This window comes from Idiotropiscis lumnitzeri, chromosome 15, assembly GCF_059441095.1.
Source record: "Idiotropiscis lumnitzeri isolate Australia: NSW breed Sydney's pygmy pipehorse chromosome 15, RoL_Ilum_1.0, whole genome shotgun sequence".
Classification (NCBI taxonomy): domain Eukaryota; kingdom Metazoa; phylum Chordata; class Actinopteri; order Syngnathiformes; family Syngnathidae; genus Idiotropiscis; species Idiotropiscis lumnitzeri.
Window position 1 is genome coordinate 3,699,946 of NC_142405.1, and position 18,861 is coordinate 3,718,806.

Consider the following 18,861-nt stretch of genomic DNA (forward strand, 5'->3'; position numbering starts at 1 on the left):
ACAACTCAGCCGTTCAACATTCAGCAAGAGTCTGCGTTAAAACAAAACTGCTGGGACTTACTTCTCCATGACTTGACTTTCTTTCCACGGGCCCACTCGGCAACGTTGAGCTGCGTGTTCCTGAATACAATAAAGATCACGTGATTGATTGACTGCGTTACGTCACGTTACATGCGTATAACATCAAAGTACTTACTCAGCAAAAGAACCGAAGTGCTGACATGTATCCAACAAACGAGGAGTAAGCGCAAGCTATCAGTCTAAACTTGCGGAACAAGCGGACCTGCAATCAAGCCAAAGCGGTCACAAGATCACGTGACAAACACAAATCAATGGCCACCAGGTGGCACTATTGCTCGATTTTTTTTTTCCATTGGGTAAAAGCAAACGACCTTCATAACTCTCCAAATAGTCTTGTTACCTAAAAGTCACAGTCTGCCCTCTAGTGGTGACTGTTGATACTTAAAATGACAGTTCAACCCTGCATACTCGAAGTTCATTGATTTTTTTTTTCACTGAATCAAGAGGCTGCAATTGTCTGGTAACCAGTCTAAGGTCCTACTACCCGAAGTCAGCTGGGATACACCCAAGCACGCCCGCGACCCTTGTGAGGATATTCATATATCATAATGGATGCGTGGAAATCAATGGGCCTCCAGCACATTCCTGCCATAATTTATCTACAAAATGTGCTACGCGGGCTCCCTCTGGTGGAGACCTGGGGAAGCTGACTAGCTTCATGAATTCACGCTTTGCTTGAAAAACACTACCGCTGCACACGTGCACGTATACATATGAACACGCGCACACACTTGATCACTTTCATGTGTGCACACACGTATAAACACGCGTGCACACGCAATGTGCAAAATACACACACAGTGACTAACACACGCCTGGTAGGCAGGTTGCATTGAGGGCACTCATTTGACACGTTGACGACCTCACACTTGGCTTTCAGGTTAGTGTAATATGACCGCAACACATCCACACACCCAAAAACCGCAAACACGCGGCATGCGTGGGCGTGTGTTTCCAAAAATGAGTGAAGGTTTGTGCGAGCATGCGCAGACACACGCACACACACAAACACAAATGTACACACACACGCGCATTCAAAGAGTCCCAATGACAACGGCACGCCTTGATCATCGCACATTCTTCAAAACAAGTTTGATCGTAACTCGGGCAGGGAGGGGCGTGGTCACCTTGGACCGATCGCCCGTCAATAACACGACGCCCCACACAAACAATAAAGTCACATTTGTAGCTTTATTTATGATTACTAATAAATTGTGTTCATGCTGCGGGAGGAGAACAAAGCTAAAAACACGCAGTCATTTACCAGTAAGGCACTTGCACAAACCGCACAAGCCACCAAGAACAAAAAATATGTTTACGTAAGTGATGTTTCGTTCATCCAATGAGGAGGACGAGAGCGTGACTTTCTTTAAGCTTCACAAAACACACACAATTTTTGCTTGTTGACCAGCTACATTCTTTTTTTTCCCCCTTTTCATTCTTCTTTCTTTTCTTCATTCAGAAAGTCAGAAAATGAGAAATGACCGTGGTGGAAACCAACAAAAGTCCCTAAAAAGTTAGGACTTCAAAATAAAAATGAGAATACCAATTAATGCAAAATAACCTCTAAATGAACCCACTCCAGTGTAGCGGTAAGTGCAAAAAAAGAGAAGATTTGAAATAATAAAAATAAAGTTAGAAATTGAACAATCATTTAAAAGAAAAATGTTATAAGTATACAAAAGAAAATGTACAATAGTACAATAATTTAAAGGAAAAAGATTAGAAGTACACAAAAAAAAAGGTCAACGAGAAAGGGTGACTGACAGGTTACATGTAAGTGTCCACACCCACAACAAGAATTCTTCATGTGAGTGTGCGTATATATATATATATATATATATATATATATATATATATGTGTGTGTGTGTGTGTGTGTGTTTGGATGCATGTACGGTCATGTGCCGAAAGCCGAAATCTTTGGACATCTGCAGTTGTCACTGTTCTGGCTCCAAACGCAGCCACAATGGATTGGAGAAGAACATCAGACTTTGACAGCAACAGTTTGTACATGTGCAAAAGGGTGCAAAAGTCACGGGTCAAATGGCTGCTTTTCCCACGTTTGAAATATTTTTGAACTTTCTACTTCTTACGTCGTCAAAAGAGGCCTGATACGCTTTTGAATCTCCATACATGACGAGGAATCTGTAATTCTACTAAACTCATTGACTGCCATTGACGGCTAAAGACGTCAAAGATCCTTTTTTTTTTTTAATCAGCTGGGAGTGAATGAGTCAAGTATGTATCGTGTGACTACTTTTATCACATTTGACAAATATTAAGTGACTCCTTTCATTAACGTTGTACTTTAGATCTTCAACGCCACTCGCATCAACGCGTCTCCCCCACTGGACATTGATCACGTCAAACTGGCGGCGGATGAATTCAAGCTCAAGTGAGCCCAACACATCAATCATCTCAATGCCACCGTTTCTACAAACCATTTCAGTGATGACACTGCGTTCGTCGATGTTTGACTTCAAGTACGAGGTAGCTACTTGCCAGGCGGTGGAGGTCGATCTGGGGGGTCTGAAGCCAGTTTTGGATGAGTTGACGCCAATTCACTCGGAAATCATAGCAGCAGGTGGAGGGTCTGAAGGAGGAACTGATCTACCTGAAGAGGAAACACGAGAAGGTGACAGCAGCCTCAGCAAAGCATTGAAAAAAATCCATTTCCCAAATTGTGTCATGAAAGGTTCCTGCCTGATGCCAGTTATATGCAAATTCATTGATTGCTAAACGCTTATGTAACCTAAAATACAAACTCTGAGTTGTTGCGTGATTAAAAAGATTCCACAGCAAACAGTACAACTGAATATTTGAATGATTCCAGAGTGGGTGGGAGTGATGGTCCAATTTGTTCTCAAAACAATAATGCAGTTCATCACCATCGAGTGTATAAATGATGGCGGTGCCAATGATCGTGGTCGTTTCAGGCGTGTCATCTCATTACTTGTACTCGTCGGACGAGCAAAACCAGTCAACATTTTGGAGTCAAACAGCTTGGGGGCAACCCAGCACAAGTATGGAGGAGGTGGTGGCTGTCACCTAGGGTAGTGGGGTGTGTTCAGATGTGCAAAACCAGTCAACATTTTGGAGTCAAACAGCTTGGGGGCACCTCAGGAGTACGGTAGAGGTGGTGTCTCACCTACGGTAGTGGGGTGTGTTCAGGGGCACTTCACTGAGAAGAGGTGAGGTGCAAACATACCAGGGCTGCTAGATGTGAACTGGGCGTTTTCTAGGCTTCAGGATATTGCAACCCCCTCCAGGATGTTGTTCATTCCATTAGCAGGGTGTGCCCTCGCCGCAGCCCCACCCTACTTTCAAACGTTTAAAAGGATCTCTGGTCCCAGCACATCTTTAGTCACTTCAACATGGCCTCCTACTCAAACCGTAGCTACATCTCCTCATCCCGCGCCGGCAGCATCTACGGCAGCGCTGGCAGTTCTGGGATCAACCTCTCCAAGGTCAGCCTGGGAGGCGGCAGCGTGTACGGCGGCGCAGGCGGGTCAGGGGTCCGTGTCTCCCAGATCAGCTCGTCCATGGGTGGTGGAGGTGGCTACAACCTGGCCGGGGCCGTCGGCATCTCTGCCAATGAGAAGTTCACCATGCAGAACCTGAACGACAGGCTGGCGAACTATCTGGACAAGGTGCGCAGGCTTGAAGCGGCCAATGCAGAGCTGGAGCTCAAGATCAGGAACTTCCTGGCAAGCAAAACCGGTCCACATGACCACGATTGGACTGCCTTCTTTGCGCGAATCAGAGATCTGCAGGAAAAGGTGAGGTCAACTTGACAGTACATGCAATACCACAACAGAACATCTTTTTTTTTTCAAGAGACATATGTACTAGGTGTCAATGGCTCGTTTTGGTAAAAAAAAAAAATCCCATTGATCAGGAATAACCGATGTGCACTTATAGTCTTCTCTAGACTCATGTCAGACTCTGTCATACCCTGTCATCACTTAGATCCAAAATGGCGCCCGTGTCAATGCTGCCCTGGTTCTTGCCATCGACAACGCCAAGCTGGCCGCAGACGATTTCCATATCAAGTGAGTGGCGCCTCAAAAAGGCCTGAAGAAACCCTGTTCTGCAGTTTGAAAAGATTGACCAGAGGCAACCGGACTTCAAAATTGAAGTAGCCTTTTTGGCAAAATGCAAAACAACTTCAAAGTCCAGCTGCCTCCAATCCATCTTATCCGATGAGTGACAATCCACTCACATCTGATCCAAAATGTGAGAACTTTATGATTGTGTTTAGGTACGACAACGAGCTGGCTATGCGCCAGGCAGTGGAGGCCGATGCGGCCGGTCTGAAGCGGGTTCTGGATGAGCTGACAATGAGCCGTGCCGACTTGGAGATGCAGGTGGAGGGTCTGAAAGAGGAACTCATCTACATGAAGAGGAACCACGAGGAGGTGAAAGGCTACACACAAAGTCCTTCCAACATTCATTTAAGGTTTCGAAACATCATTGAAGGCTACACAAGAACCCCTTCCAACTCCCACTGTCGCCCATAGGACCTCATCGCCCTGCGGTCCCAGATGACCGGACAAGTCAACGTGGAGTTGGATGCCGCCCCGCAGCAGGATCTCTCCGGCACCTTGGCCGGAATCCGAGATCATTATGAGAACCTTGCTGCCAAGAACCGCAGAGAACTGGAAAACTGGTTCCAAGCCAAGGTTTGACTGGAAGCTCTTGATTGTCTAGCTGAAAGCGAGATCTTCATGTACTGAACTGAGCGTATGTCCAGATGGCCGAGCTCAACAAGGAAGTGACCGTGGACCTCCATACGACCAAGAGTGAGTTGAGTGAATTGCGAAGAACACTCCAGAATCTGCAGATCCAACTACAGGCGGAGCTCAGCCAGGTGAGCCAGACACCTGTTCTCTCACCGCCTACCGGAGGTTTGAGACTAGTGATCCAATCTAAGCGTAATGATGACACAGGACCTCACAGTGATACCATCTTATCAGTTCTTTGTCCATTACCTTGAACGTTGGTTCATGGAGTTAAATGAGAAAGTTCATTGCCGTAGACTTTTTGGTGTCTTTCTTCTTCATCTAAATTTGCTCTCAATGGCTGGGCTGGCAGAAAGCGGTTCTGGAGGGAACACTGGCCGAGACAAAAGCTCGCTATTCCAACATGTTGCAAGACTACCAGAGGCAAGTGCAAACCTTGGAAGAGCAGCTGGCCCAGCTCAGGGCCGACCTGGAGAATCAGAAATTTATGTTCGCTGAGCTTCTGGACATCAAGGCTCGGCTGGAAATGGAGATCTCAGAGTACCGCCGCCTGATGGACGGAGAGGGCGTCAGGTGACCGACTCGAGAAACCCTTTTGAAATCCTAGCCAGAGGTGAGCTGAAGTCCTGGTTTGTTCTTGTCTTCCGCAGCAGTAGCAGCAGCAGCACCACCACCAACAAAAACTCTCGGGTCGTCATCGTGCAGGAGGTCCACAGAAGCAGCAGATAAGGAGCAGGAAGAATGTCAACACGACACTTCTTTATGCCCTCTCCTTCAATAAAGGAAGTCTGAGGCCACTCGTGTTTTTTTTTTTTTTTTGGGAGTGCTTCTTCTCTCAAGGTTCAACAATGTCTTTGATGTTGGCGGGCGGTGAGTTCATCAGTTGATCCCATGACAGAGACAAATATTCAACACTGGACATAGTAGTCTTCCTTGAGGCTTGGCGAAACTTCACAGAGTACCCATAAACACATGGAGAGATTCAAACAGAACTTCTGATGGTGGCACAGATGTGCTGAGCACCTTCCACCCACAAAACTAAGTAAACGAGAAAAATCAAGGCATATTTGTCCCTTTTTAGCAAGACACTTCCTGTTTTGGCCTGTCAGTTGTGACGGGAAAATGAAGCTTCAAATTTGATTCATGAACCACTTGTTGTATTTTGGAGTCCTCTAGATGGCACTGTTGGTTTAAATAAAGGGTTTAAAATATGGCAAGTCAGTGTGCTTTCAGCCCAATGTCGAACAGAGACTGCCATCTACTGGAGTCCAAAAATACTACAACTGGTTCATGAAGCAGATTTGAAGCTTCATTTACCCATCAGTAGTCACTCCATCTTCTAAGAGTGTTTGTCCTCATTAAGGTTGCAGGTAGGCTTTTGGAAAAGGTAGGGTGTACCCTGAACTGGTCGTCAGTTAGCGGCGGGGCATATAAAGACAAACAATTGACCGGTTGCTAGTTGAGATTCCGATCCGACACAGACAAAATGCACATTCGGCCCGCTGGTTAATTTGTTGGAGTTAAATGAAACTAATGTGTTTTTGGAATGTGGGAAAAGAAGCAACTTCAACACGGGGACAAAACACGTAAGGTTTGAATCAAGAAAGTTTTGACTGAAGGAAATAATGAATGGATACTCTATGTGCACTATCGTCATTCGTCCGTGGTAGGCGTGGCCTCGTTAGATTTAGGCCTCTTTGGAACGTGACGACATTGTGTGACTTGAGCTGCTATCACTTTCCACTCGCGAAGGCCGCCATGCAAACTCCGATCTAATATACCCTGAAGTTGCACAGACCAGTTCAAACCAGATAAGAGCGTGGAGTTACACGTCAGAAAACGCCAACACAATTGTTTAAACTACTATGATCTTCGGTGTGGGCGTGGCTAAAACCACATGTTGGCATGTTCACCCATTCGCACGTAAGTCAATAAATTCACCTTGCGCACTTTCAAGGTGCCGCGATTGTCCTGTCAAGGATTCTGACACACCCACCATGCACACCTTGAACATTTGTGCATGACAAACAAAGAGGCGTGAATCGGCGAAGTCAGAGAGAGGCCCTTTTTTTTCAGGTATTGGAACTTTCATGAGATGTGAATTGCGTAGAATAAGATCCATTTGGGAAACAGTTCACGCTTTGATTGTGAAATTATCTTGGGTCGTGGATGTGCGTGGATGATCTACAGATTACTTTGAAAAAATGTGTGTTTTTGCAATCATTTTTTGGAATCAAACCATTACAAGCAATTCAATGCAGTTTCAGAGTGTATGTGGGACAGGTTTTGTTCCAATAGATCACCTCCAAACTCCAAGCCTCTACACAACAATATGGCAGTTCACAATAAATATTTAGCTTCCTTCCAAACTGTTGAAAAAATTGTGCGCCCCCTTGTGGTACTAGATGGTCTTGCAAACACAGGATAAAGATTCTAATATTCCTCCTCAGGACTTCCCTCACTTATGAGGTGTGCGGCGGATTTACACTTACATGGCAAGACACAGAATCTGAAATCAGATTAAAATAAATAAATAAATAACTAGACAAACAATAACACTGTTCCGTCTGCTGCACAGCCAATACGCAATAATCATTCAAAAGGAATCAAATCACACACACGGCGAAATGGCTGGGTCAGTCGTAGGGTGATTGTCTCCCAACTGGAAGATTGTGCTTTGGATCCTCCACCCTCGTGACCATGTCAAAGCGTCCTGGAGCAAGATACTGAACCCTAATTTGCTCTCCAACGCCGGTCCTCGAGGTCACCTATCCTGCATGTAGTAGATGTTTCCAATATGTCTGAGGATTGATTAGAGTCAGTGTAATACGCAATTAAGAATAGGAATCACATTCCAATGAAGTCAACTTGTGGATCCGAAAAGAAGACAGCGACAGTCAGTCCAGAAACTTCAAATATCAAAAATGAACATTTTGACTTCAGTCTCAAGTACGAAAATGTTTATGAGCGTGTTCTACATGTGACAGATGTTTGGAATATTTTGATTTCTTCAATTAGTTACCGGATAAGAGTGAAAACCAGAAACAACTTGTACATGTGGTGCGGTAAAACGCGTGGAATGAAACTAGTCGGGTTGAGCGTCATTCAGAATCTTCATGGCGACGATTGACGGATGAGCGCTTAATGACAGCATACAACCACACTCCTTGTCGTGCAGTTCAGAAGGTGAACAGCTGCCAGTTAAGGTGATGTTTGATCACAAAGACAAAGCTGACAAGATGGGAAAAGTCAATAAGTCAAATGTAAACACTGATCTAGTGGCTCACTCGCTTGACTCCAGGCGACGAAGCTTCCATTCCCACTCAGTCACAGTGCGAATTTGAAAAGATGTTCCGATTCTATCCCGTAGGGGGCAGTCTACATGTCAGCCGGAATAGATTCCGTCTCCCTGAACAAGACAAGTGCGATGGAAAACGGATGCATGGAATCGAAGGGTGAGGTCGATCCCAGCTGACTTGGGGGCGAGAAGCCCCCTGGACCGCTCACATGTCAAAGAGAGATAAACAATGGGCCACTCATGAAAGAACGTCACACCAGGATGTGCAGCGACAAGTGACAAGCTCACTTGAAGTCCAAGTGGCAAAAGATCAAGAAAGACAAATTGCAAAATTAAAGAAGACTTAGGTACGAATCTTGCGGGACACCACAGGGCAGCACAGAGAAGCAGCAGGAAGATTCATGAATCTTCTGTCAGTGAGTTTGTAAATCAACCAGTCAAGATTTTACGATCAATCACCTCCAGGCAAAAGCGCCTCCACGAGGGAGAAGCAAATGACTTCAATAATATGGAGGATGTTTAAAAGATCATTTCATATTCTTGTAAGAAGGAACAACAATTATACAGCAAAAGTATTTTGTGCATGCATAGCGCTGGGTTCAAAAAGACCCATCTTAGCTTCTGTTTTATTGATACCCATCAAAGTCACGCCTCATTATCTTGCAAATCAGCCAATCTAGAAATGTGCGGAAATCATCTCAAGCCAAAGACAAAGCCAAGTGAGCCTCATCAAAAAATGAAGGAGAGGTTGTAAGGTAGCAGGCGTGAATAGGCTTAAAAAATATTTTATATTCAACAAGCAATTAACAAAGTTATAGTGTATATGCAGACAGTTTTCTCCAAGAATACTCTAAACTTTTCTTATCGCGACCTGTAAACGTAAGTCACGTCTCATTATCTTTTCACGAAGCACGGACTGCCGCCTCCGATCTAATTACAATCGTCTACTCTGATCTGCGGAAGTTGATCTTGTCGGACTTGATTTGATCAAACGGGAACTAACCCTCAAACGCAAATACACTAAATGGTCGCATCAGTCACTTGACAGAAAGACTAGAATACACTTCATTTAAGCGACAATTTGTATAACTGAGGTGAAGCAGAAAAAAAGGAAAGGAGGAAGTGGAAAGAGTCCAAGAATGCAAAGACAAGCTTAGGTTTTCTTGTGTTGTCATAAACACACAAAAGTGGCACACGTCCAGTCAGGCCGGTTGGTTTTCATTCCATAGCAGAGCGACATTCACAAGTCTTAGTGGGTGTCAAAAGTGACCCCCCCCCCCTCTCCGGCCCCCGCCACACCCGCATACCAGATTGAAAGAGTGACACATACCCGATAGACAGAGTGACTCTTTAAAAGACGGCAGAGCGCGGCGTCTCCTCACTCTCCACTGAGCATCAGCAACACCATCATGACCGCCTTCATCTCTCGCTCCGGCGCCCGGTCAGTCCGGACCGGTTCCGTCATGGGTGGCGGCTCCTCCATGGGCGGCGGCTCGTCCATGAGCGGCAGCCGCATCATGTCCATGAGGGCCGGCAGCGTCTATGGCGGCGCAGGCGGCTCCGACGTGCGCATCTCGTCGGCGGGCATGGGCGGCGGCTTCTCCTCCGTCGCCGTGTGTGGGACCGACGCACTGATGGGCAACGAGAAGTTCACCATGCAGAACCTGAACGACCGTCTGGCCACCTATCTGGACAAGGTCCGATCCCTGGAGAAGGCCAACGCCGAGCTGGAGTTGAAGATCCGTCAGTTCCTAGACAGTCGAGTCGGGCCATCCAGCCGGGACTACACCGCCTACTTCGCCACCATCGCGGACCTCAACGCCAAGGTGACGGCAAAATATTCAGTCGGTACTTATGGGGCAAAAAACATAAGTACTTATTTTACTCAAGTAAAAAAACGTATGTGCAAAAAAGTTGTCGTGAGATTGATTGAAATAATTTAGAGTAGATAGAACAAAAATCATGGTGAAAAAAAATGACGTCTTTGTCGTTGCAGATCCAAGACGCCACTCGGATTAACGGCGCGGTCCACCTGAGCATCGACAACGCCAGGCTAGCGGCAGAAGACTTCAAAACCAAGTGAGTCCGCTTTCTCATTCCTATGTGACGACACGTCGACCGTCTTGTCATCATCTGATCCGCCGGCGCCGCAGGTTCGACAACGAGCTGGCCATGCGTCTGTCGGTGGAAGCCGACATCGCGGGACTGCGTCGCGTTTTGGACGAGCTCACGCTGGCCAGGTCCGATCTGGAGATGCAGATTGAATGCCTGAAGGAGGAGCTCGTCTTCCTCAAGAAGAACCACGAGGAGGTCAGCGGCGTACCCGCGTCATCTTCTGCATTTTCATGTCTTCTTTCCAATTATCGAAACGCCTTTCGACTCCAATGTGCGCACGTGTAGGAGCTGCTGGCGTTGCGCACTCAGATGAGCGGGCAGGTGCACGTGGAGGTGGATGCCGCCCCGGGTCAGGACTTGTCGGCCATTATGGCTGAAATTCGAGAACATTATGAGGCAATCACAGCGAAGAACCACAGAGATGTGGAATCCTGGTTCAACGCCAAGGTCCGAAACGATACTTCCATCGTGTGTGTGAATGTGTGTGTGTGTGCACGCCCACGTCATATTTCTGTGTTTGTGCGTGTGTGTGAGCAGACAGAGGCTCTGAACAAAGAAGTGCTGACACAGACGGTTAGCCTGCAGACGTCCAGGTCGGAGATCACCGAAGTCAAACGCACACTGCAGGCGCTCCAGATAGAACTGCAGTCCATGTTGGGCATGGTAAACCGTCACGCACACACACGTGATTACGCAACACAAACAGGATGACATTCATTCACAAACAACACGTGACTGTCACTCAACGCAACAAAGAGATGTTTTCAGAAGGGTGCTCAGCATTTTTTCTTAATCATTCACTGCCAGCTTATGTAAAAATGAATGGACTTCTATATCCGTCAATGGCAGTAAACGAGTTGACTCGCCTGCATGAAAATTACGCTCAGTCCAGAACGGTATCAGTTTCAAGATGCAAACAAATACTGCGACGCATACAACGGCTTATTAAGCGGTACCAAGAAAATGACTTATCTTGTTCCGCTAGCCAAGGGCGCTAATGGAAGATTCAACATCTCAGCTGTTTTGTTTCTGACGCGAACATTTCAAGATCAGGACGTGAATGACGGAACCATGAACAAAAACATGAACACACAGGTGAAAGCAGAACACTTTACCTTTCGGCGGTCCGGAAGCAGCTTTCTTCAAAGTCTCGGATACCTCCTAGCATAAAAATGTGGCATCGTTTTCAAAGAGGTTTGCCGCTAAAGCTTTACGACATGTAGATGATTCCATAAGCGTCACTTACAGAATGTGAGTGTACTCGTTCTGTCTCCTGAGCGTTTCTGGTATTCGTTTGCGCAGAAAGCGTCGCTGGAGTCAACGCTGGCCGAGACGCAAAACCGCTACTCCATGATGCTGTCGGGCTTCCAGATGCAGGTGAGCAGGAAACGGCAGGCCGGAACCGGCAGCCCGGAAGCGTGCGTAACACGTCCTCCTGTCACGCAGGTGTCCTCGATGGAGGAGCAAATGGTTCAGTTGCGAGCTGACTTAGAACGCCAACGTCAGGAATACCAAATGCTGCTGGACATCAAAACGCGTCTGGAGATGGAGATCGCAGAGTACCGACGCCTACTGGAGGGCGAGACCGTCAGCGGGTGAGTCACCAAGTCAGTCCGCGAGGCTTCCGCGAACCGTTCTCACGTCTCTGCCCTCTGATTGGTCCGCAGTGTTTCTGCCACCTCGGCATCCTCGTCCTCTAGCAAGCGTGTGGTGACAGTTGTAGAGGAGGTGGTGGATGGCAGGGTGGTCACTTCGTCCTCCAAGACCTCCTCCTACATGTCTCGCTGACATCAATGTCGCCCTGAACAAACGACAATAAAGAGCCCGAATGATAACTTTTGTGTGTGTCTATATTAAACTGTCGCCACGGTACACGGTTTGTGTGGTGTGTGCAGAAGAGACTTAAAGGTGTGGGTTGCATGTTGCAATAAAAAGTTACACTGCTTAATGAACAGTTGCAAAAAGACGTAGTACGGTGTTAAAAATCCCGCCCAATTGATTCAAGAGTAGGAAGTGAGTGAATGACTCTAAACGCATTCTTGTTCACAAATTGTTCTTATCGTTAACAATAATTACCGGTTTGTTGTTGTTAGTTCATTCTTTACCCGGGTACAATTCGTTATTTGGATTCATCCTCCTTATTTATTGATTTTCATGAACAATTAGATTAACTTTGGCACCTTGCGTTTGAAAACTTACTGAAGGTACTTCACTATCGTCACGATATAAATCGTCATATTGCCCAGCGCAAGTAGTGGCAGATGGTGAGAACTACAATAGTGAGTCCTGGTGATTAAACAAAAGAAAGTTAAAAGTTTAGGTTACAGGGTGTGTATGCTTGGACTTGCTTGTCTTAATATTTGAGACTCGGATATTCGCCTGGCAGGATCGAATAGGTTGCCTTGGAGCCAGTGCCGGGCTGGAAGGCAGGTCGTCGTTATTCTTCAGCTTTGCGAATGCGCCCAATAAAAAAATGGCACAATTCTGTGCCTCATTAGCTTCAGTAAACTGTTTGTCTACTGTTGTGAGCAATCACATTTGATGAATAATTCATGCGTGCAGGGGTTTACGTACCTTTTCATGTACCTGTGCTCGTAGCTCAAGGAAGGGTGCCCCCTGCTGGCAAGGCATGCATTTGCATGGACTCTGAAGATCGGAGGGGCTGGGCCAGAAACAATGCGTCAATTCGCTTCTTTGGCAGAAGGAAGTTCAAGTAGTGACGAGGAGTAACTCAAGGAAACTCATTACATGACCGGTACAAAGACAAAATGAGAACTTTTTATAGTTGTTTGGCAGTACAAGAACTGGTTCCGTTTCAATAAAAGGCATAAAAGACTGGTACAAAATGTGTGTGTCATATGAAGATTAAAAACATCAAAGGTGATCACAAAGAGATGATTAACCTGTAATCATTTGTCGGGCTAAATAAAAACGAAAAAAAAAAAATACAATAATTCATTTGCTGTCTCAAGACACAAAGGAGAGAGCACCAATCAGCCAGCAGGGGGTGCTGTCACACACCCCGACACATATACACACACACGGACACACACACGGAATGTGACGTAAAAAAGCAAAGTTAGAAAAGGTCAGAATGATGTCATCATGAGAATGTCATCAGTGTAAACAAGTTAAGCTTCGATCGGAAATGGACATTTCCAACCAACATTCTTTCCAGTCAAACGCTGCACTGCATGTACAAGTTAATATATAAAGTGTGTGTATACACATATATATTTATATATATATGTATAAATATAGAAAAGTACACAGAGTAACGCGTAACAAGGTGTGACCGCAAGCTGTTTGCTAGCACCGAGCTAGTCACACGATTGGTCAGTTGCTTGGCGACGCCTGCGGAAAGCCATTTGAGCGTTGATTCCATATTTGTGTGCTTTGTCCTCACTCGTATGATCATTTGGTGCACGAGGACAACTACTGTATTACTAGGAGCAGATTTTTCACGACTCGTATCATTTCTGGTCCACAAGTAACAAACAAAAGTATTTAGAGGTGCAACAACTAGTCAATTAATCGATGAGTTGATTATCAAATTAATTGGTCACCATTTTTATCCATTAATCGTTTTGAGATCTTGTTTAAATAGAGCAAATTGAATTGTCATATTTTCAACACTAAATTTGTCAGATTGATTTGATTTGTGTTAAATCAAGACATTATCATAATATATTATCAAACATCTATTTGGGGTAAAAAAAAAATGAATGCGACATTTTTGCACATTTTCAGACGTTTGTAATGAACCATACCAGTATCTAAATAATCCTTAGTTGTAGACCTAAACTTGTCATACGATGGTGGAAAAAACAATATTTGTAAGACCTTTATTCTACTAGATTGTTGATTGTTTAACTAGTAGAGTCAAATCCAGCATGTTTGTTGTTCAGCATTTACAAAATGCTGGTTTTGTGCTCAGGCTCTACGCAATACGGTGTTGCTTGCCACACGCCATGAAGATGTTGAGCTCAACAATGGAGGAGGAACTGATTGTCGCCGTGTGTACCGGTTAATAAAACGATACTATATCATGTTTTTTTTTTTTTTTAAAGTACCATTTTTCCATCCCTCCCCTCTTCTCTGCTTGTGTCTGGCGCAAATGAAGAAACTTCACACAATTCATGCCATCAAGCACGCGGAATGCCAACGAAAAGTTTAAGGAAAAAATGCTCAAACGGTTTCCTCAGACACGCCCTCCACACACACGCACACAAAAAAGAGCCGTAGAAGTAACGATCAGAAAGGCGCCAAAAGGTAACAAATAGGTGGCTATGCGTAAAAAAACAAAACGAAACAAAAAGGGTAGTCTGTCCGTTGGTGCGTTTGTCTAGCATCCTTCGGTGTCTGCGGCAGCACGCTCCCGTTTGTGGATCTGCTGGTGCGCCTTTAGGTGGCCAGACTGGCTGAAGGTCTTGCCGCAACGCGCGCAAGCGTGCGGCCGCTCGCCTGTGTGTACGTGCTGATGAGCCTTGAGGTGTCCGAGGCGGCCGAAGCTCTTGCCGCACTGCGCGCAGCCAAAGGGTCGCTCGCCCGAGTGGATCTTTTCGTGGGTCTTCAGCACGGCGGCGTTGCTGAAAGTCTTGCCGCAGTGCGAGCAGACGAAGGGTTTTGCCTGGCCGGCGGCGGCACTGGCGTCGTGCACGAGGAGGTGGTTGCGGTACGCGCTCTCCTTGCCAAAGCTCTTGCCGCAGTGTTGGCAGCAAAAGGGCCGCTCGCCCGTGTGGCTCAGCCGGTGCGCCTTGAGCTCCTTGGCCTGGCCGAAGGTCTTGGCGCAGGTGTGGCAGGTGAAGGGCCGCTCGCCCGTGTGCAGCCGCTGGTGGGCGCGCAAGTCGTCGGCCTTGGTGAAGCCTTTGGGGCAGTGGGCGCACACATAGGGCTTTTGGCCCGTGTGGATGAGCTGGTGGCGTTTGAGATTGCCGGCCTGGCCGAAGCTTTTGCCGCACTGCGCGCAGGAGTATGGCCGCTCGCCCGTGTGGATGCGCTGGTGCGTCTTCAGATTGCCCAGCGTGCTGAAGTTTTTGCCACACTGCGTGCACGAAAAGGGCTTCTCGCCCTGCATGTTGCGTGGCTTCCTCACCGTGGGGATTTTGGTCGCCCCGGCCTTGCCTTCGTCGGCCGGCGTTGCCTGGTAGGGGAAGTCGGCTTCGGGCTTGGCCATCCCGTCCAGCAGCAGCAACGAGTCGGGTCGTAGCTTGTTGAGCTCGCTGCGCAGCTCGGCCATGTGGATGGACTCCAGGGCGTTGTGAGGCGCCTGCAGCGCCGCCGACGGGTCCGAGTCGCCCGACTCTGAGGCATAGTAACACTGCAGGTCCACGTGGTGGTCCGATTTGATGTAGTCCAACGTGTCGCTCACCTGCCGCAGACAGCGCAACCTTCATCAAACAAGTCGAGAAGCAGAAAGGCACACTTCACAATCAACGTGCCAGTCCTGAAAAAGCTGACTTGCTACCGCTCTCTGATGATGGTACAGAAAACAAACATTTCTAAGATATATTTTTTTACCTTGGTTCGAAGTGAGCTTATTTGCCTGTTTTGATACTCAAATGTGGCCCTTAAGCACACGGACTTGCCCACGGCTGAGATTAAATTGAATGTTCGATGCGCTTTATAAATAAAGTTGTACTGTATATTTTTACATTACCAAACGATGTCACGTAAAAAATAAAACTAGTAAATTGGGACTTTTGAGTCAGATACCAACATATAGAGAGGCTGGAAGAGTCACAGAAAGGCACAGAAGTGGACGTCGCGGGAAAGATACTGGCCCATTAAGGGATCAAACACGTACTGTCAATGTTGGGATTCAGATCCTTGTCGTAGTTGCGCAGAAAGAGATAAAACAAAAGCTTTACGTGCATTGATAAATTGAGCTCATTTTGGGTTTGTGAAATTTCACCTCAAACTTTTTGAAAGCAGACTGCAAGGCATGCGGATCCAGTACCTGGGAGATGTAGTCGAACACACAGCTGGTCTCATAGTGCGACTTGTAGTCCATGTCGTCGGTGTGACGGAAGGGGTCCAGGTGGTGATCCAAGTCAGTGCGGTGATGTTCCGCCTTGATGTAGTCCAGGCCGCTAATCTCCATCTTGATCTGCTCATGGCCCAGCTCAGCGGTGGACAGCGGTTGGATCTCCGACAGGTCCACAGTGCGAATGGGCTCCAGGTGCTCCAGGTCCTCAAGGTCCTCGGGCTCGCTTTTGACGCACGGCAGCATGACCAACGGCTCGGCGACCTCCGCCGCCAGAGAGCTGAGCGTGGGCGTGGGGCCGTCCGAGGTAAGGAGGGCCAGCGAGGCCGGGCCGCCCGGCTCCAGCGAGGCCGAAGGGGAGCCGCCCTCCGAGGTCAGGCTCAGACTCAGACACTCGGCCTCCAAGTCCGTCATGATGAGGGGCGGAGCTCCTTCTATACGCCAAGCCCCCGAGACCTTCGCTCCGGTCACCCTTCTCGAAGGGGGCGAGCTGAGACGACAGCCGATGGGAGAAGCCGGTCGACGACGAGTAGAAGGAACCGAGGCCGACAGCCTCTGTCTGCAAACCAGACGTCAGCACCGGCGCTGTAACGGTAACAGCCTGCGCAGACAACACAGACGCTTAACAGTTGACAGCTAGTTGCTAAAAACACCAGAATTCTATATCTTGCAATTACATTTTTCTTTAGGCAGCCGCTGTGAGAATTGCAATTGGAAGAAGCGCTGCCGTGGAGGAGACATCGCATTTTATGTGGGTTTTTGGGGCGTTTACAGCCAACCGCAACCTTGAAATCATTCTGAGGTCTAATTAAGAGTGAAAAAAAGACAGCACAATTATCGCAATGAGTTACACACAGAGCCAATGATAGATCTTGTGAGAAGCGGCAGGCATGAACGGGATTGGTCAGTAGAGTCCTAATTTATACTCTCAGCCAATTTGATAAAATATCTTGCTCAAGGATACTTCGACACGGTCACAATGGTCGGAGATCGAACCCACAACCTCTAGGTTGGGAAACGACCACTCTACCGCTGAGACATGCCGGCCAATCGTACTGGCCCTGAGCCATTGTTAATGTACGTACACTAGCGTGGCACAAGTCATGTCGACCAGCATTTTGACAGTTACTGTTGTACATTGATGCCCTGGGTGGCTAGCGTTGTACAGGCATTTTCATATTGACTTGCACTGCTTAGTATGGTCCATGATGTGTCACTTTGAATGTGGACTCTGGTGGCTAATGCTGTACGTTTATTATCATTTTGTCATACGTTGATCATGTTTTATATTGATTTGCATGTCTACTGGCATGGCTAATGTTACCTACAAGGGACTTGGGCTTCAGGTGAAGCTGACAGCGCCCCCTATTTCCTACAGAATTATTAGGCGATTTAGATTTTTAGCGTCAAATGATACACAATTCTTGGTAGTTAACACTCGTGACGTGTTACCAAGCACAAACCCAACACCTTCTTCGAGTTGAGTTACTGTGGGGGTTCAATGAAAAACTTGCGCCAGGTTTGCTCTGAATCAAACGAGAAGCGTCAAGTGTCCGTCAGGCTGCTTTGCGGGTTGTCGCGTCGCCGCCACGCGAATCGAGCGAGCGAGTGCAGGAATGCGGCCTACGAGGGGCAACAGAACATGGCGGCTCCGCTCCGACCAACTCGCACCCCGTCACACTCAACGGGACACCTTTTACGACACGCTTGTTGACTTGTCACTCAAGGCGAGAAAACGGAGGCGGAGGAAACGCAGACAGTCATTTGGGGCGAGGACAAAGAAAGCGGAAAGTGTCGAGCTACCGACACAGCTAACCAGTGGCCATCTTGTTTGTCGGCGGATGCTAGGCTAATAATCGAAGCTAAGGTTAGCATGGTGGAGAACGTGAGCAAGAGCGGGAAGGAGAGCGACGAGGAAGGGGGGCTCCTCCGCCCGCGCTTCTCTGCTCGTCACTTCGCATTAAACACGCCGAGTGGGCGCAGCGGGGGTCGTCTGACAGCTGCGGCCGCAGCCCACCAGGTGACGGCGACGACATGGATGTTAAGAGGCCGGCCGGCTGGCCTGCCGGCGCCCGGTGTCCGTCTGGTTCGGCGAGCCTAGCGGCCTATCCATTTTGGCGGTTGCTTACCTGCGGGCGTTCCGCGTCATGGCTGCTTCGGTTCCGCTGCCCGCGACTTGTGGCCAACTGCGGCGGACCCGCCACGTCCACCTCGGCCTCTCCTCCCCTCCAACAGTGGCGAAGTCCTCCTTCTCTCCTCCTCCTCCTTCTCTCCTCCTCTCCTCTCCTCCTTTCCGCCTGGCCACCGTCCGGTGAGGCGAGTAACCATGGTAACCACCTCTTTCAAAACCGGATCGATACGAGCTCATACAACTTGTGAATGGGAAAAAAAAGAATTGAAAAAATATATTTTGGGGAAGTTATTTTTTTTCAATGTATTTAACTGTTTTTAAACTATTCAAGCTTTTTTGTTTGTATTGTATTATTTATATCGCTTGTTTTTTTCATGATTTAATTTAGTTTCTCTTTCAATTTTTTTCTAATTGTCTTTATTGCTATTTATATTATTGTTATTTTTTACTATTACTAAATATTATATATATATATATATATATATATATATATATCAATAAGAGAGC

General features: G+C 47.2%; 3 protein-coding genes and 1 long non-coding RNA gene across 6 annotated transcripts; 2 read left to right on the top strand and 2 right to left on the bottom strand.

Moving 5' to 3' along the window:
* Positions 1-2,032: 2,032 nt before the first annotated feature.
* LOC148322265 (uncharacterized) lies at positions 2,033-12,054 on the bottom strand. The gene is made up of 3 exons (XR_015846589.1): positions 11,484-12,054; positions 11,353-11,398; positions 2,033-2,696 (listed from the first exon to the last, which is right to left on the bottom strand). It is a non-coding gene; the product is annotated as an uncharacterized LOC148322265 (long non-coding RNA).
* Positions 3,428-5,621, top strand: LOC148322266 (keratin, type I cytoskeletal 13-like). Its single transcript, XM_088316137.1, has 7 exons — positions 3,428-3,861; positions 4,052-4,134; positions 4,344-4,500; positions 4,603-4,764; positions 4,836-4,952; positions 5,177-5,397; positions 5,475-5,621. Exons 1-7 carry the CDS (start codon positions 3,457-3,459, stop codon positions 5,551-5,553), a joined length of 1,224 nt encoding a protein of 407 aa, XP_088172263.1. The 5' UTR covers positions 3,428-3,456; the 3' UTR covers positions 5,554-5,621.
* LOC148322267 (keratin, type I cytoskeletal 13-like) lies at positions 9,468-12,072 on the top strand. The gene is made up of 8 exons (XM_088316136.1): positions 9,468-9,948; positions 10,119-10,201; positions 10,276-10,432; positions 10,523-10,684; positions 10,775-10,900; positions 11,540-11,614; positions 11,684-11,832; positions 11,905-12,072. The coding sequence occupies exons 1-8, from the start codon at positions 9,532-9,534 to the stop codon at positions 12,023-12,025; spliced, it is 1,290 nt and encodes a 429-aa protein (XP_088172262.1). The 5' UTR covers positions 9,468-9,531; the 3' UTR covers positions 12,026-12,072.
* A 997-nt stretch (positions 12,073-13,069) lies between these two features.
* LOC148322268 (uncharacterized) lies at positions 13,070-18,523 on the bottom strand. 3 transcript variants are annotated; one of them, XM_088316131.1, is made up of 3 exons: positions 18,353-18,523; positions 16,197-16,824; positions 13,070-15,627 (listed from the first exon to the last, which is right to left on the bottom strand). In XM_088316131.1, the coding sequence occupies exons 2-3, from the start codon at positions 16,635-16,637 to the stop codon at positions 14,383-14,385; spliced, it is 1,686 nt and encodes a 561-aa protein (XP_088172257.1). In that variant the 5' UTR covers positions 16,638-16,824; positions 18,353-18,523; the 3' UTR covers positions 13,070-14,382. The 3 variants fall into 3 exon arrangements, with proteins under 3 accessions (XP_088172257.1, XP_088172258.1, XP_088172259.1); XM_088316132.1 differs by having other exon boundaries at positions 14,443-15,608; positions 18,353-18,522; XM_088316133.1 differs by lacking the exon at positions 18,353-18,523 and having other exon boundaries at positions 14,443-15,627; positions 16,197-16,500.
* Between the last annotated feature and the right edge of the window lie 338 nt (positions 18,524-18,861).

Coding starts and splice junctions, on each gene's coding strand:
- LOC148322266 (XM_088316137.1), top strand. CDS start 3,457: ATGGCCTCCTACTCAAACCGTAGCTACATCTCCTCATCCCGCGCCGGC. Junction 4,953..5,176: donor TACAGGCGGAGCTCAGCCAG/GTGAGCCAGACA, acceptor CTGGGCTGGCAG/AAAGCGGTTCTGGAGGGAAC. Junction 5,398..5,474: donor ATGGACGGAGAGGGCGTCAG/GTGACCGACTCG, acceptor TGTCTTCCGCAG/CAGTAGCAGCAGCAGCACCA.
- LOC148322267 (XM_088316136.1), top strand. CDS start 9,532: ATGACCGCCTTCATCTCTCGCTCCGGCGCCCGGTCAGTCCGGACCGGT. Junction 10,202..10,275: donor GCAGAAGACTTCAAAACCAA/GTGAGTCCGCTT, acceptor CCGGCGCCGCAG/GTTCGACAACGAGCTGGCCA. Junction 10,433..10,522: donor TCAAGAAGAACCACGAGGAG/GTCAGCGGCGTA, acceptor GCGCACGTGTAG/GAGCTGCTGGCGTTGCGCAC.
- LOC148322268 (XM_088316131.1), bottom strand. CDS start 16,637: ATGACGGACTTGGAGGCCGAGTGTCTGAGTCTGAGCCTGACCTCGGAG. Junction 15,628..16,196: donor TGTTCGACTACATCTCCCAG/GTACTGGATCCG, acceptor TGTTTGATGAAG/GTTGCGCTGTCTGCGGCAGG.